Source organism: Calonectris borealis, chromosome 1 (genome assembly GCF_964195595.1).
Source record: "Calonectris borealis chromosome 1, bCalBor7.hap1.2, whole genome shotgun sequence".
Classification (NCBI taxonomy): domain Eukaryota; kingdom Metazoa; phylum Chordata; class Aves; order Procellariiformes; family Procellariidae; genus Calonectris; species Calonectris borealis.
Genome location: NC_134312.1, coordinates 121,876,343 through 121,893,368, shown reverse-complemented (window position 1 = coordinate 121,893,368; position 17,026 = coordinate 121,876,343). Strand labels below are relative to the sequence as shown.

Below are 17,026 nucleotides of genomic sequence, written 5' to 3'. Positions count from 1 at the left end.
ATTCAGTCAGGAGAAACAGATAGTTTACTGCTTATCTTTTTTTCTCCTGGTTAGGAAGAATTATATTAAAACAAGCATTGAACTACTGGGCACTAAAACTCTCCCTTTACCAACAGGCATTGAGTCCTGATGACCGGTATATTCTAACTGCAGACAGAGATGAGAAGATCAGAGTCAGCCTGGCAAAGGCTCCTCATAATATTGTATCCTACTGTCTGGGACACAAAGAGTAAGTTCGTTGTGTAGAAAAGGTACTGTGCGCAGCTCTTCACTGTGCCTCAGTGGATAAAATGATAGTCTCCTCAAATCATATTAAACAACAGGTAGGTCTATGTTAGAATCATAGAATGGTTTGGGTTGGAAGGGACCTCACCTAGTCCAACCCCCCTGCCGTGGGCAGGGACATCTTCAACTAGATCAGGTTGCTCAGAGCCCTCTCCAACCTGACCTTGAATGTTTCCAGGGATGGGGCATCTACCACCTCACTGGGCAACCTGTTCCAGTGTTTCACCACCCTCATCATAAAAAATTTCTTTCTTATATCTAGTCTGAATCTACCCTCTTTTAGTTTAAAACCATTCCCCCTTGTCCTGTCGCAACAGGTCCTGCTAAAAAGTTTGTCCCCATCTTTCTTACAAGCCCCCTTTAAGTACTGAAAGGCTGCCATAAGGCCTCCCTGAAGCATTCTCTTCTCCAGGCTAAACAGCCCCAACTCTCTCAGCCTTTCCTCACAGGAGAGATGTTCCATCCCTCTGACCATCTTCATGGCCCTCCTCTGGACCCGCTCCAACAGATCCATGTCTTTCTTGTGCTGAGGGCTCCAGAGCTGGACGCAGTACTCCAGGTGGGGTCTCACCAGAGCAGAGTACAGGGGCAGAATCACCTCCCTTGACCTGCTGGCCACAAGAGACTCCAGAGCCTGGAGATTGTTAGTTCAGGATGGAGCCTACCTTTGTCTTAGGAAGGAAAGTCTTTGAGGTTTGAAGAGATGCTACTCTAATGGCACCTCAATGCAGAGCTAGGAGTTGAAGGTTCTGTGGTAATACAAAAAAACCCAGCTGTATCAATAGAAAGGATAGAGCACTCTTTCTGCCTGGACATTAGACTGCGGTGAGCTAGAGGCTGGAAAATGGTCCCATAAACTAGATTGAAGGAATCGCGCTTCTTAATGTAGTTACCTGGCCTTTCTAGTAGCTGAGAAAAGGGACTTTGTGTTTTCCTTGAGGTTGGTTCTATTGCTATGAGCAAGAACACTTAGCAAGTAGAAGGATCTGTGGAAGGTGGATCATAGGGGATATTCCTATAGAAGGATCATGTGCTGCTGTGTTACTAAATCTAGTAAAATGGAGGGTTCACTCTGCATAAAAACAGGAAGGATGATCTTTCCCTTCTCTTCCTTTTTCCTCCATCCTGAAGTGAAGGTCCTTGTAGTTACAGTGATCTGAAGAGTGGAAGGCAGCAAAGCAACCTGCTGGCTATACTGATGTGATTCAGATATGCTCTGACTTGCTAGGAGACCGGTAGTTCTTTTGGTATAGGAATAGGCATTGTCTTCCAGCCACTTTATTAGGACTTCCTTTTCAGCCTACAGGAGGGACCGTACTTTCCCTTTTCTTCTCAGTAGTCCTTTTCCCATGAAGAAGACTCAAATGGCAAATAGACTTTAAAAAGACTTTTCCCTCTACATTTTGCTGCTTAAAATGTCTACCAGTTGTGGTATTTTAAAAGTCTCTTGACTTTGACTTCCACCTGTATGTGGTTTTGTGGGCTTTTGGAGGTTTTTTTATTGTTGTCGGTTGTTAGGGTTTTTGAGTAGGGTAGGGGGGTTGTCCAAGTTTTGTTTTGGTTTTTTTTGTGCGTGACTGCTGCTACATTTTGAAGTCCACAGTGACAAAGTAGCAGAGAAGATGTGACCTGCATAGGGTGGAGAACGCATGTAATTCTGCTTGTCTGGCTGCTGAGTTACTTGGGCATAACAACACCCTTCCAGGCGCGTTCTTCCATAAGATGATGCAATATGGTGCAGTCAACTCACTACATCAGAAACAAGAGTTAAAGAAAGACGGTGTGACTGGGGAACTTGAGATATGGTAGCAACCTATCTAAATTTGCCCACCAAGATATTTTAATAGAGCATTTAGGTCGCAGATTAATTTGGAGTGTCAGTGTGATTTTAATAACATCATTTGGTAGGCTAACCTGTGTAGAATTGGCATAGTATAAAAGCAAGAGACTACTCATGTTAAAGATCTAAGTAGTCTTTGATCAGGTCAGTTTCTATAGCATGTTTACAGAGCCATGTCTGATGTTTCCACCTACTGTGTACACAGTTGTACTTTCTAATGAATAGAACTTGATGGTCAGAAAGACACATTTAAACGGGGGCTGTTGTGTCTGCACAAAGAGTTCATTAGTGGCTATAGAGTGGAAAGGCACTTAGTGTAAATTGATTGAAATATATTTTAAAATTGAATATTTAAATTAGGAATGAATAAGCAAAGGATTACATAAAGCAGCTATAATTGTCGTGTTTCACGCTCCTGGATTTTCTTTTTTCAATGGGGTGCATGGTGATTGTTGCTGGACCTATTATGCATGCATGCATCTGCCATTACTGCTTTGTCATGAAAGTTTGTGTTACAGTGACCAAATCTCTTCCTTCTGTTTTTTTTCTTTCCTTTTTTAATGGCCTTAAAATTATGCCCATTTTCAAAAGCAAGACTGTCCCACTCAGGTAATGTTCTGCTCAGGTTACTATGTTTTAAGTTGCTGAGCTCTAAGATAATAACGAACTCCAGAAGTTCAGGTCCTCATTACTCAGCAAAGACAAGTCATGGTAGACACATCAGTATTACATATTTCTGAAGAACAAGGTTTCTGGCTGAATGTAGACACTGGTGGTAAATTGCCACATCCTTGTTTTAAAATTTTGTAAAGATTGCTTTTGAATGATCCCCAACTGTGATGGGAGAGATGTAGTATTGTGACAGCTGAGTCATCACTGTTGTTGTGTTTTAAAAGCATCTGTTCATTCATATTTTTATTGTGCATCATGAACCGAGAAAGGGGAACATGCTACCTGAGTAAATCTGTATCCATTGGCATTTTTTGGTCTAAATGGCAAAGTTCTCAGTTGAGAGGAAGTCAGTAGAATTCCTTGAGTGCAGATGGGGAAATGTTTCTTTTTCTATTAAGTAGAAAGTCAGTAGTTTGTGTAGTATATATACTATGTTAAGTACCGTAGACATATTTTTTCTTCCTCCTAGTTAGCTTGATGTGGAGAATCTGTTTGTTTGTTTATCATAAGGTTCTCTTTAAAATTGGTGTTTTCTCTTACTGTGTGTGTTTAAAGACCAGAGTGTCATGCAAGAGAGTTTAACTTTTGACTACTTTCCCTTTAGGTTTGTAAGCAAGATACTTGTAATACCCAACTGTCCTGATCTGCTGTTGTCAGCTTCTGGGGTATGTATTGCAATTTCTTCAAAAAAGTATTTTTCTTGAAAATTTAGACTTTAAAAGCATTGTTTGCTTGTATTTTCCCCAAGTTCCTTGGGTTACTTGGAAAAGTCTCTCATGGTTTACAGCGTGCTCTCTCTCTCCCTCCTTCCCGCCCCCTCTCAGCTTTCTATTCTGCCATTCTATTGCTAGAACATAAGAGCTGTTTACTCTATTTATAGCAAAGCTAGCTTCTTATTAAGATCTTTGGAATGGAGAAATCACAAAGTCCTCAGTATTTCTTCATCTTGCTTTGCAGCACAGACAAATGTTAATCATTGGACTACTAAACAACTTTGAAGTGAATGGGTATTATGCCAGCCTGCCACGATAATGAGTGTCTTGAGAATGAATGGCCTTAGAATCACAGATTTTTTTTTTTAGAGCTTTTAAGATGAGAAAATTGTTCCCTTTACACCCTCCCACTTGCTTTCCCCTGTGAGACTTGTTCTGAATTATGTCCTTGTCTGTATGTCCTCATAGTATGTCCAGTGCGTGTTGTGTAGAGATTGCAGTGCAGGATGAGGATTGAAGAAGTGAGTGTTCCCTCCTTTCTCTCCCCCCAGCCCTTTTCTTAAATTGATGGCATCCTGCTGTCATCCCAGACCTGTACAGAGTGAGTAGATGGAGTTGGTCTAAAAGAAAGGAAACAATATTCTTTGTTTCCCAGACTACCAAAACTGCATAGGAAACAAATAATGTTTTCTGTGAAGATGTGAAGATCGTAGTAATTCTTAGCATTTGGTTTCAGCTGCTGTTCTTGCTTCCCTAAGGCTTTTGTCTCTTGTTCCTCTAATTCTTTAAGCACCTCTAGCGTTAGTGCTGTGTGTGGCTATATTTAATTCTTAGCAAATGCTCTTTGATGACTCTGTTTTTCCAGAGAGGTGTTTAGCTTCTCTAGGAGGTTACTAAATCAAATGAGAATTTGGGTGATAACAAGAGTAGGGGCGGAGAAGGGCAACCTGAAAGAATTGCCATTAAAATGCTGAGCACATGTATTACCATGCTATTTGAGACAGACTTGAAATGCTGTCCTCCAGCTACCCAATTTCCACTTCAAAAGGAGAATTAAAGTTAGCATGATTGAATAATTTAGAATGGAGGGGAAAAATTATGTTAATTAAAATGCTTTATCTGCAATTTGAGTCTTAACTAAGTGACTATTTAGCAGCTTGTGTGGGAAGCTCTTCAGGGAAATAGGATTTAGCTGAAGGGAACGAGTGGCCTCTCTTTGCCTGAGGTGCTGTTAGTAATAGACTTGTGTCCGCTTCCATCTGTCCAGGACTCGACTCTGAGACTTTGGGAGTACAAAAGCGGGGAAGAAGTGTACTGCTGTCATCTAAGCAGCATCTGTGGGCCTGAGACAACCAAAACTGACCAGGTACGCCCGTGTGTATTAGTGCTTTTGCTATCCTCCTGATCCTTGTGACTCCCAGACGTGTTTGTTGCATTTTGTTAGGAGTGCTTCCCTTCTGTTGGTGGGTTTGGAAGTTACGTGATACCTAGAAACTGTTACAATAGCCTGGGATTTCAAGAAAGGAAGAAAGTCCCTGAAATCCATTCCTGTGTCTTGTGTGCATTTCTAAGAAGTGCCAAGCAGTGACCAAAGAAGCTGTTTGTAATTCTTCCCAAATAGAAGTTCTGCACACTGGAAAAATTTTCAAGTGAAGGCTTTGTCCAAAAACACAGGTGCCTTAGTCTCTTGGCCAGAAAATATCTTGTAACACTGGAAAGATCTAAAAATTCACCTATTTTTTAAAAAATAATTAGAATTTCCAGTGTTAAAGTTGCAATTTATCTGAGCAAAAAGAAGCTTTGTAACATTTGTAACCAGTCACCTGCAATAGTACTGCCCTGTGGAGTCAAAACACTGGGCTTGTTCCTTTGGGTTGTTCTGAAGCTGGGCAGTGTCCAATATTAAAATGTGTAAGTCCTACATGAAAACGGAATACCCCAGGAGCTCTCCTGACCTTGCAGCCTGTACATGAGTGGTGTCACACGTACGTGTTAGGGGTGCTACTGTGATTTGGGATGCTAATCTGATGTGAGGAGTGGTTCTGGTAGTACTTGATCTCTGGTTTTGTTCTTTCTTGTCACGTGAATTGGCATATGACCTATTAGCAGTGAAACAGCACTCGTTCTTGTCCCTGCTGTGTACATCATTTTAAGCCAGCTGCTAATCTGTTGGGTCGTTTAAGAGTTGTTCATCTTACCACCCATCCTACTGCATGTGTTTTTCATGTGAATCTCTAAAACCACTTCTTTCTCTGAAGACCACACTTGTCTCCCAGTTGTTGGGTGACTGGGAAGCCTGTAGCCATGCATGGCTCTTGAGGCAAATCCACCGTGGAATTCATATCCAGGCTGAAATTGAATTGAAAAGTTCTGTCTTTCCTCCCTTGTGTTTTGTTGTGGTTTTGGTTAGTTGAAGTGTGGTGTGCTCGGCCTCTCCCAGCAGTCGGGAGCCATTCCTGGGGATCTCTCGGAGATTCTTTGCTGTCCCTGTAGGTCTGGCCTGATCTTGTTAGTGAGATACCCAGTTACTGAACTGGGAGCACAACCCATGGAAGGACCAAGCTCCTCGGGGCAGACCTGGCAACTCAAGTTTTTTTTTCTGTGCAGAAGATATCAGCAAGTTGTTCTTTGTGTTGGAGTAATAACGTGCAACTTTGTGTCTATAGATAAGCCCAGGAAGGCAGCCACTTGCATCGCAGCATTCAAAGCTCAGATACTGGAAAACTTGGTTTTGGCCTACGGTTCCTGTTAGCAGGAATTCAGGGCAGTATCTATATGGACAATTTAACCTGCTCCTGAACTTGAAACTTTAAAGCACACCTGACCCAGAGACCTCTCATACACATTCACAAGGTCTCTGGCTCATTTCAGCTTGAGTCTAGTGCTTGAAATCTTTGGAGTAGCTATTGCTGTTTTTTTTCACAAGCAAAAAATGGGTGTACCAAGTTAGGTGACAAGCCCATGTAGCTGGTATCCTCTTATGGTCTGGGTGCAGCAGGATTTGAGTAAAGAAGGGAGAATTAAGATTGAGGCAAATCTACAAAATCAATTTACCACATATAGCCTTCTGGAAATAAGTGGCTTGGGGAGTTTCAAAGCTGAAGTGGTTTATCTTTGTGTTCTAAAGTAGCTAATGAGAGTGTTCTGTTGAAAAAACATGGTTTGGTAGCCATCGAATCTATGTCAGCAGTAATGTTGCAAGGCATTTCTTTTGGAGGGAAGAATGGTTTTATTTTAAAATACTTTGCCTTCTAACTTTATTGGACCATTGAAGACTAGTAAGCAACAAGCTGTGAACTGGGGAATCCTATTATTAATTTTAAAAATGCTACTTGTTTTTTAGACTGGCTTAGCATTTAGAAAGGTAGCTTGCATGTAAATTAACGGCGCTTGATCTCACAGTGAATCCTAACTCCATTGCTTACAAAGAAGTTTATAAAAAAAAATATTAAACTATATAATGAACCTTGAACATAGCATTGGATAAACTAACAAATGTTAGAGGAAAAAAACTTGTTGCTGCAAGCAGGAACTGATTTAAAAAATAATCTCCAACTCTCTTAGAATGTTTTTGAAGGCTTTTGAATGTAGTTTAGTAATACTTGCCTTGTCTCCTAACACACCTGATAAAGTCCCTTCGATAGGATACTCCTTATGGTGATGGAGTCTCTCAGTAGAAATTTGGGGTGCCCTTTGACTGTTAGAGGAGTCTCTGTTTAGCTGCTTTACCTTGGTGTGAGTAAGCAATGACAGAAAGAGAAAACCCACAAACTGTGGGTTAATAAATGTAACACAGCAGTTAATAAACTCTATTTCTGCAGTGTTTTGCAGTTCTTCTGTCCACAGCCATATGTGTCTCCTAACGGTGGTCTTGGAAGCCTTCAGGCTGGTCTGTTCCTTGAATCTGTGAAATTCTGCTTACTGCCCAGAATTACAGGCGTTCTAAAATCTGTCTCCGATGACACTAAATTTGCACGATGCTTGAGGGGTGCAGAAGACTCAGATGACTTCCAGAGTTTGTACATACTTGGAACAGTGATCAGGCAGTGTCCCAATGATTGCAGACAGATAAAAGACAGATTTAAACCTTAATGCGGTGCATTGTCACCTTTGTGCTGCGTTGCTACGCAGCTGTCAATGTGTACTTCTTTCAGAACAATTACTGTTCTGATAGTGAGAAGGACCAAAGGGGAAAGGAGACTTGTGTTTTGCTGGCATCATAGTGCTAGAAATGCCAGAGATGATGTCTGGTTGTAGTATGTAGTCGTGCTGTGCATCCAGGTGTATCAAAGATCATCCCTGCAACCTAGTGTGACATTTATAGTCTGAATTTAAGAGAACAATCTCTTGAGTCGGCACTTTGTAGGTTGTAACGAGCGTACTGTCTGCAAATGACTCTGGCAACCAAAGATCAGATGGGGTATAAGTGTTTTTTTTTTTTTCCTTTTGCGTTGCCTTTCATTTTTACCGTTGATAGCCACTGTGAATGCACTGAAGCTTGAAACACAACCTGAAGCACAATGATAATGGAATCATCAGTAATGGTGGGTCATGTGAGCACATAAATGTGGGCTTATTTTGCTTGGCAGATGATGAATATAAGTCTGTTTGGGAATGTAGGAGTGTTTTTGAGCAGTGTAGCATTGGTTTCAGCTGATGGGTTGCAGATCCTCAGTTCATTTTCCCACTAGAATGGGAGTAATTCTCTAATTTCTTAGTGCTATATAAATATTTTTCCTGCTTTGGAGCTTTCACCTCATCTGATCCTCTTGACAGCAGAAGCTTGTTTAAAGTCCAGAACATGAATTGCACAACTCTACCCCAGTGCTCTAGTACATTAATTTTTCATAGGGTCACCTCTTCTCACAGATGACATCAAAAGTTAATTTTAAAGTGTTGGCAGGCTGATAACAGTGTCATATAAACGCTGAATAAGTTCAGAGAGTATCAAGTGAGCATCTGTTTATCACAGACTGCTCTTGTAGCTTTTCTTTAAGTTAACTGATTTGATAGGCTTGTCCTTGAACAAGATACTACTCTGGGGCTTGCGTTCACTTTGCTGATTGTTAACTTACCCACACATGGGAAGGAAAGAGCTTGCAAAGAAGATGCATTTTCTTGTCTCTGTCCAGCTGTGAATAACACTTGGTTCAAATCAAAAAAGCCTCCTCCCCCCTCCCACAGTGAGGGTGGGGGAGAGCTGCTGCATACTTCAAGTTCACAAAACCCTCTGACAAAGCACTTAGCTGTGTAGGTGGGCACTTCCCATCGCTGCACTTGCCCTGCATGTTTGTCATGAGACAGGCAGAGAGGCAGAGCTTTGTTACTAGAAATAAATATCACAGGTTTGGGTTGTTTTAATATATATATATCTTGGCTTGTTCCCTTAAATGTCTAAAGAACCCACTGGTGGTTTACAGTAGGAGCTGTCAGTTCTACTCTAAAGCTGTGGTGTAAATGGCTCCATACTGCAATAACTACATTTAGACGTATTTGCTACAGAGAACCTTTCTGGTTCAAACCACTCATCCTCATCCAACTTATTTTTATTTGGAACCGTAAGCATTTTTTTATGTCCGTGTTAAACAGGGGTTCTGGGTCGCAATGCTAAATATGGACTAACAACTTAGTATCTCTGCAGAGTAGCAAGAGATTAGTCCCATCTGTTCCCAAGAGCTCTAAAACATACCATCCTTTTGATAATGTTTTTTATGAAGTGCTCCTTTTCTGTCCAAACAGACAATCGAGGAGTATGTGAGTGAAAAGTGTGGGGATGCTGTTGTAGTTGCTTTCCCCCCATGAGATTGTATCACACAATGGATTTTATTTTTTTTCTCATGTGCTGGAGATGCACTGTGTAACCCTGGTTTTCAGCTATATTTATAGCACTAATTAACTTTCTTTCCTGCAGTTGGTTTATCTTTTAGTAGTTGCATCATGTACTGTTGACAAAATAGTTAGCTTCTGGTATTAAACTTGCTGACTTGAATGTTTGGAAGCTGTAGAGCGTCTTTTGCAAAGATTGCATTGATTGCATTGATTGCAAAATTCCAAAATGAGCACCCTGGCAATGCCTATACATCAGCTGGTAGCTCAAAGGTAAAATCCCGTGGTTACTCCCAAATTCAGCTTAACCCAGTTAAGAGGTTCTGTCTAGTGGCCAGTGTCGTGTTAGGGAAAGAGGTGAAGGCTAGAAAGGGGGTAAAAGGAAAGAGGACTTGAGGATGCATCTGAATTCTGCCAGTGGAGTGTCAAGAAGATGTATTTTCCCTGTCCTAAAAGGAATAACTCATTACTTCTCTAGTAGGAAGGTTTTATTAACCAGAAGTGCTGGTGTTACTGCTACTTATAAAATATACTTGAGAACCAGCCTTTTGGCTTTGCAGTTTCGTCTTTCACGTTATGTAACAGACACTTTTGAAAAAGCACCCTAGGGCATCTTCTTGCAGTTTCTGTCCTCCTCCCAAGTTCTTACTTCCCACTCAAGGAGCCTCAAATCAGTTATATATTTCAAGTAGTATGGCTTGTGCAGCAAAGGTATTTCTCTGATTCTCTCCCAGATAAAACTATACATGTTCTAAATTAGGAGTGTGGTGTGGGGTTTGTCGTTGTGGGATTTTTTTTTTTTTTTAAAAAAAAAAAATTAGGAAAATGGCCTCAGGCAGTCTTGCCTTGTTCTTCAGAACACATTTTCTGTTAAATGGTACGGCTTTACCCCCAGACACAGGTTGAAAACAGAGACAATGCAGCAAGGTTATTAGCGATGCATCAGTATCTTCTTTTTTTAACAAACATAAGAGCAGCTAATGGCCTGTGTTTATAATCTCTAAGCTGCTAGTGTGATATCCTGGCTGAGCAGGCTTAATGTTGATGTTTTTGCCATTAGCATTGCAGGAGAGAATGTTTGAAGGTGGTGTACTTTTCCTTCATCTGTTAGTTTGTCTATTAAGAGTAGTTCACTCAAACCTTTACATTTGATCTCTGTTTGGATGGCTGTGAAGGGAGAACTGTGCAATACTTCATAAAACAGCACACACTGGTACAAAAATATACTTCACTGCAGTTTAAAGGTAATTACGTTGCTTGACTTGCTGTAAATTAAGACATCTGCTAAATTTTAAAGGCTAAGACATGAAATGGAATGTGAATTTTCTGCCCATAAATGGTCTTAACTTACAAGGATGTTTCTTTTTCTTTTCCTAATAGAAATACCCTGTGTCAAGAATATCCTACTGCTGTCAGGGTGGTTATGTTGCCATTCTATGTGACTGGTAAGAATAAATGGAATAATGGCTAAGATCATCACAGCTCCTGCAAAGGCAAGAGCAGCTTTCCCTGTTGGCTGTCCTAACTTCCCCCTAGCCTGTAGTACTTGTTCTGTGGATCTCCGAGCGTCCCAGGCATGCCTGTGGCCTCACAGGGAGCCTCTGGGTCCTTATTGTACTTGGTCTGAGTGCAGAAGTGAGTGCAAGGGTTACCCAGCTAAGTTAAATTTTGCAGACTTCGTGATGTCTTTCCGTCACGGGAGGAAACGCAAGGCTAGGGTGCATGAGAGCCCTGCTCGATGCTCAGGATGTCTCCCTAAATCGCTGTGCCTGACCTGTGTGTTTTGGGTCCCATTTTTTTCAGGATGCTGTGGCGATGGAGCGGCACTTCTTGACCGTATTCTGCTCCTGTAAATGGGTTCAGCCATTCTGTTTAAAACCACAGTGTTGCTTCAGTTTAAAAATGTGGAGAGGCTACGTTGACTTTTGGGTTTAAATGTATGTGTTTGCGTAAGGAGAGAGTGCTCGGGAGCCGAAGGGACAGTTACAAATCCAACTGGCGAGGAAATGTCTTGCGGGGATAGACAAGCCCTCTTCCCCTCTCTACAGCAGCTTAAGCCTGCCAAGGAAGCTGTTCTTCCTGACAAAAGCTTGCCAACAGGAAAGGGGGAGATTGCCAGAGCTGCCTGTACAGTGAAATCGGCAATCTGTCCCCTCAGCGGACTTGCTCTTTGCCAGAGTGAGGAGCCTTAGCTGCTTCCCATCATGCCTTCTGCATGGGCGTCCAAACTGGCCCTGGAAGGGGAGCCCATGTCAGCTGAGGGCTGTGCCCATGTCACTTAGCCCAGGGGCCGTGCCATGCTCTGCGTCACGCTTTTATTTCCAGCTCCACAGCCCAGCATTTCTAAACAGTGCTATCATGTGGACCCGGTAGGCCACTCAGGAGGGAACCGAGGTGTCCTACCTGGCACACGGGGAACCTGTCCGAGGGAGGCTAGGAAGTTCTGCGTGTAGAGGCTGTGGCTGTTAGGGAAGTGAGTGTTGATGGGAGAGGTGGAGATGAGTGCAGTGTCAAGAGTCCTGTTCTTCAGCCCTGCCAAGGTTTCCTGTCCCTCTCATTCCCTCCTCCCCTCCCCGGCATGTAATTCCTTTCCCATTTTATTTTGACTGGTGCTCAGCTACATATTCCTTCAAGTGAAGCCCTGTAGGCCAGTGTGCTGTGATGCAACACTCCTTAAGTAAGTCCTTAGTAATGCTTATGAAATGCCCTTTACTACGTTTTCTTTTAAAGAAAAGGCAGCGTTGACTGCTTTTTCTTTCATATAACGCTTCAAAAGCCATTTGATGTGTTAGGTATTTACAGCTTCTGCCTCAGATCATGTAAGCACTAGAGTGCTAGAGTATTTTTTGCAATTCCTAATGACTTTGCTTTGGCTCTGTTTGGAATTAGAGCGGGTGTTTATAGTTTGCTGTACAAGTGATGGCTGTAGGTGGATTGGGTAATAATGGTAATTAAGTTTTTCCTCTCAAAAGTATTCCCACAGTCTACGTCTTTCAGCTTGATGCCATTGCCCAGCAGCTGGTTTACAGACAGCAAATCTCTTTGAAACATAAAGGTTGGGACGTTGCATTTGAGGAAACGGGAGATCTATGGGTTTTGCAGGAAGACAATGAAGCTCCTCTTCAATTGTACAGACCATGTGATGGACAGTGGAAGGTAGATGCTTTCGTTATGCTAACATCCTGAATGTTTTGTGTTGTCTTGTGGCCATAATAAAAATGGAGTAAACTTCCATGAAAGCTAAATGGCACATTCTCTATTTATATCTTGAGATGGAGTAAAAGTCATAGATACACATCTCATTCTACTTCTCACCTGCGTATAACACAAAGCTGCTGAGAGCTTGTTATGAATACCAGTCTCTTCTCTGGTAAAGCTAATGTCTGGCATAGCAGGATCGAGCAGAGTGGTTGTCAGCTGTTGCACTCAGTACTTTAAACCATTGCCTGTGCTTTCTGTGTGCTACACTTGAATATTTAAAAAAATCACAACAACAAAATCCCTTTGTGGTTTGCTGAGGAATGCTTTCCACACAGCCTTCCCTGTACCTGCCTCTAAGGGATCCTTTGCGGGACAAGGCATTCTGGGAGCATTAAGGGGATTTCTTTTCACTGAGAACAGGGAGTCACATTTGAGGGATGTGGCTATCAAGTTCTCTGTAATAGCCTATTAAACAACTGGAAACTTGCTTGTTATCCTTGTAAGTTCCCAGCTAATTATAGTATAGTTGTGAAGTGGTTTTAAATGAAATTTCTAAGTATGTTCTTTGACTCTTACGTGTTCCTTGTGATATTCCTTCTCCTCACAGATTAGTAAGTGGGAATCCATTTCCTTTTCCTTCAAGCTGAAAAGCTTCCTCAGCAAAACATGTGATCTCAGGCCAGGCTTCTGTAGCAGTCCTGGAAAAAAGGAGCCTAAAAGAGATCATGGAGGGCTTACGCTTGCTCTCCTTTCACTGTACTTGCCTGAAAGCTGTTGCATTTTTCAGTGTGCTGTGAAACATGAGATTGTTTATTATTCCCAAAATATCATGCAGTGATTCTTCTTTTCCCAGGCTGTAACTGATGACAAAGGATTACAGAAGATGTCAAAGTATCTTCAAGACAACTGGACAGTGTTTGAAGGTGAGAAATTTGGCCTAAAGGCCTAGGAAATGCAATTTTTACAGCTAAAGCATAAGATTTAGGAGCAAGATTAGAGTTCAGGTCAGTTCAGCTGGCTGTGGAAGTCACTTAATCTTTCAGTTTTCTCAGTTTCATCACTCCATCTGGTATGGAAGTTAGTATAGATCATGAAGCGTGTTCAGGTTACTATTACCACAAAATGATGTAGGTATTTAGATCTGAATTGTAGCATTATAACTGTTTTACATAGACACCTTATCACAGGGATGTATCTAAACACTCTGTGACAGAGCTGCTGGAGTCTCTCTTGCTGCTGTGGTATCGAATACTGTTGTTTGTCGTCTTGGCTCTTACCTGGGCCTGATGCTTCATCAGAAGTACAGTGGAGACAGTGAGAATGGAATAGCCATGGGAGGAGCGGCATCGCTGTAAAGATGGGCCATTCGGGTCCACCTTGGCAAGGCAGATTAGGTGGAGCTTGCTGTGGCTGGAGAGTGTGACCCTGGATATCCCTGGTATCACAGATGAAATTGATTTCTATCAGGGTTGGTTCATTTTGTTCTTGATTTCTGCCCCACCCCCAGTCTCTGGCAGAAAAACAATACACGGTTTACTAGTTCAGAAGCACCCTGTGTTTCCAGGATTTTTTGTGTTTAAAAACCACCCAACTTTATTTAGAAGCTGAAATTATGGCAGTGGTGGCTGCAGGGTAGAGAAGAGTTGCAACATGTGCTAGTGGATGTCTCGTTATGTATTGAGAGTTGATGAATTGAAATTTCTCTCCTGTACTTTGCTGGGAGACTGGGAACCTTCCTTAAAAAAGGTGTTACAGTCCCCACCGGTCCTTTGGTCTGTTCTCAGTGGTCATACGTAAAGATGGAAGAGTTGCAGGAATGTGCAGTCTAATGTAAAGTCTCCTTAATATCTAGTGTTGGATGTGGGTGTAGCTGTCATTAAGTTGGTCGTTAAGTTGTCATTAAGTTGGTACAGTCTTTGAAATCTAAGAGGAAGTCAGGTACTCCTTTGGAAGGGAGAGTGTTTGCATGTAGATGTTGCAGACTTGATAGTTACAGCCAGGCAGATAATTAGAAGTATGAGGTCTGAGTGAAAATGAGCAACAGAGAAGTAAAAAGAGCAGGCAGGGGAAGAGGTTCTGAGCATAATTAGGCAGTGTAGCAAATTACTGTGATATACGGTAGCCGGCTGCATCTGCAGCTGGGAAAGGAGGACTGCTCAGATGACAGGGTCTATTATTGTTAATTAGTAAGGGGAGGCTTACTTGATGAGCACTTATTCCAGTGCATAATTACTGCTTGAAAAGGTAGTTACTCCTTTTAAAAAAGGTGATCATTATATTGTTTAAACCCAGTCTTAATGCCTGCATATAGTCCTTTTATAAACTTGTTTCACCTGATTGCTGATTCTGTAGGATTTAAGACACGTAGGTCAATCTTGAAATACACGTTGAACAGTTTCATATTGTTATAACTGATCCCAGAAAAAGATAGAGCAAGATTTAGTGCAGACTGATCAAGTAGAGAGTGGCATGGATATTCAAACTGATAGCACGCAATTTCTCCCAGGGCTAAAGGCCAATAAATTGGTTACTATGTGAGTGCAAGACCCTCGAAAGTAAAAGCATGCGCTTTGCTGAGTACCAGCAAGGGAAAGTAGCTTTGTTTGGCTACCAAGAGACAAGGGGTTGCTGTATGTACATTACTGTGGAGTAGCACACTAGCTTCAGGACCAAACCCTAGCAAATACTGGATTTCCTTGCATTTGCCCTTTAAGATCAAGAATTTTTGGAAGTTGGAAAAGGTAGGAATACAAAGAGAACTAGAGGTAACTGGCTGTGTCAGGTACCACTAACAATTCTTAGAAATGTGGACCTAGCCAGCTAGTCTCATTCTGTATTCTCTACAGAAGCAATCTGATTGGGGTTTTTTGGATAGCAGTTAGTTCCCTGTTAAACTCGTCTAAGCTTACAGTCTTAGAGATGGTGTGATAAATATTATGCTGAATTCACAGAAGATGTAACAAAACCATTGAAGTGAATGCTTAGAAATGTGTATGTGCTGTAGGACATCACTGTTTGAAGTCTACTTCTTTGGACTTCTTTTAAGTTACTAGTCTGGGAGACAAGTCAGCTAAGCACAGTTAGGTAGCATATGCCCTTTGCAGTGCTTACATCTTGGGGAACAACTCCAATGGGATGTCTAACAGTAAGTTGAGACAGCAGTCGTTTTAAAAACAGAAGCCTTGAAATCTGCAGGTATCCAACATGTAAGGAGAGCTGCCTGTTCTCTTTGCTTCAGTGTCAGGTGCTTGCCTCTGTACAAATTTTTTAGCCTAAAAATGGAGGCTATGCTTGGCTGCGTGAATGCTGAACAGATGCTTACCAACACAAATCAGGCTTACATGGTGTAAATGCTGATATTTAATAAAGTGGATAGGATCACAGTAAATGAGTTGAAATGCCACTATCTAGAATAACAGTACAGGAAGTAATTGATGAGACTGCTAAGGGAATTAACACCTGTCTTGTGTTCTTGCTTTGCCAAATTGCAGGTTTTGTTGGCTCAGAGCGCCACTACGGCAGTCTCTACAAGGCTTCATTTGATAACATGGCTGCCTATCTACAGAGGAAGGAGGAAAGGTTACAGCAGCAGAAAAAGAAAAGGCAGGATCTGCAATGTGGTTCAAATGGACAAACAAAAAAGATGAAGACTGAAGAATCATCGCTATGACACTGTTGTTAGTTTGTTACTTTTGCCTTGCTGAAAGGAACTGATCTGACTGCGGACTGTTTTTAAATGTAAAACAAATTATGGAAAAAGACTGGTTTAAACTTTTATTCAGATTCAGGTTTTCAGGTAGCCTGATATGACAATATCCTGCTTGCGGCAGATAATGCATTTACAATATGCCTAAGCTTCTAGCAGCATACAAGTGTTAGCAGTTCAGTCCTAGGAATCTCTAATGCATGATATATGAATATTGGAGATGGTATTTTCCTTGAAACAGGATTTTCTTTTTGCCTACTGTGTTCAGGCTTTCTTCTTCAGGTGGAAGTGCACTGATTAAAGTTGATGTAATTTTTTTTGTTTGTTTCTTTTGGTTTTGGGTTGGGGTTTTTTTTTAACTTTTTAAAAGGTCTGTTAGTTAATGTAACTAACTTAGTGTACCTGGCTGTGGGAAAGGGAATGTAGTAAAATTCGTGCTGTATATGAAAGGTTTTAGCTCGGACTTCGCCATCTCTGTTTTTACCCTTTACCTTCAGTTTATATGGTAGGGATTCTGCCTAGCTGATTAGAAGCTTCGTGCTTGTGGCATATTTCTATAGGAAGAAGTGCAAAAATAGATTTTATACACTGGAAAGTAAAAGTAAAATGTGTCAGTCAACTTTGTGTTATTGGAAGATCCTTCTGTTGCAATATGATCCTACTATGTCTGTGAAAATGATTTGAGGGGCCTATGAGCAAAACTTGGAGTGCATTCTACTTTTTTCAACAAGAACTCTGTTTCATGTTGCAATTAGCCAAGAAATACAGCTTTTTGAAAAGTTA

At 41.5% G+C, this 17,026-nt stretch overlaps 1 protein-coding gene across 2 annotated transcripts in view; it reads left to right on the top strand.

Moving 5' to 3' along the window:
- WDR4 (WDR4 tRNA N7-guanosine methyltransferase non-catalytic subunit) overlaps positions 1-17,026 on the top strand; it is a 21,896-nt gene extending 4,870 nt beyond the window's left edge. For both annotated transcript variants that reach the window (XM_075173165.1, XM_075173174.1), the window contains exons 5-11: positions 117-229; positions 3,402-3,462; positions 4,778-4,876; positions 10,717-10,781; positions 12,309-12,492; positions 13,391-13,460; positions 16,029-17,026. In XM_075173165.1, coding sequence (XP_075029266.1) covers positions 117-229; positions 3,402-3,462; positions 4,778-4,876; positions 10,717-10,781; positions 12,309-12,492; positions 13,391-13,460; positions 16,029-16,207 — 771 coding nt within the window. In that variant the 3' untranslated portion in view covers positions 16,208-17,026. The remainder of the gene's footprint in view (positions 1-116; positions 230-3,401; positions 3,463-4,777; positions 4,877-10,716; positions 10,782-12,308; positions 12,493-13,390; positions 13,461-16,028) is intronic.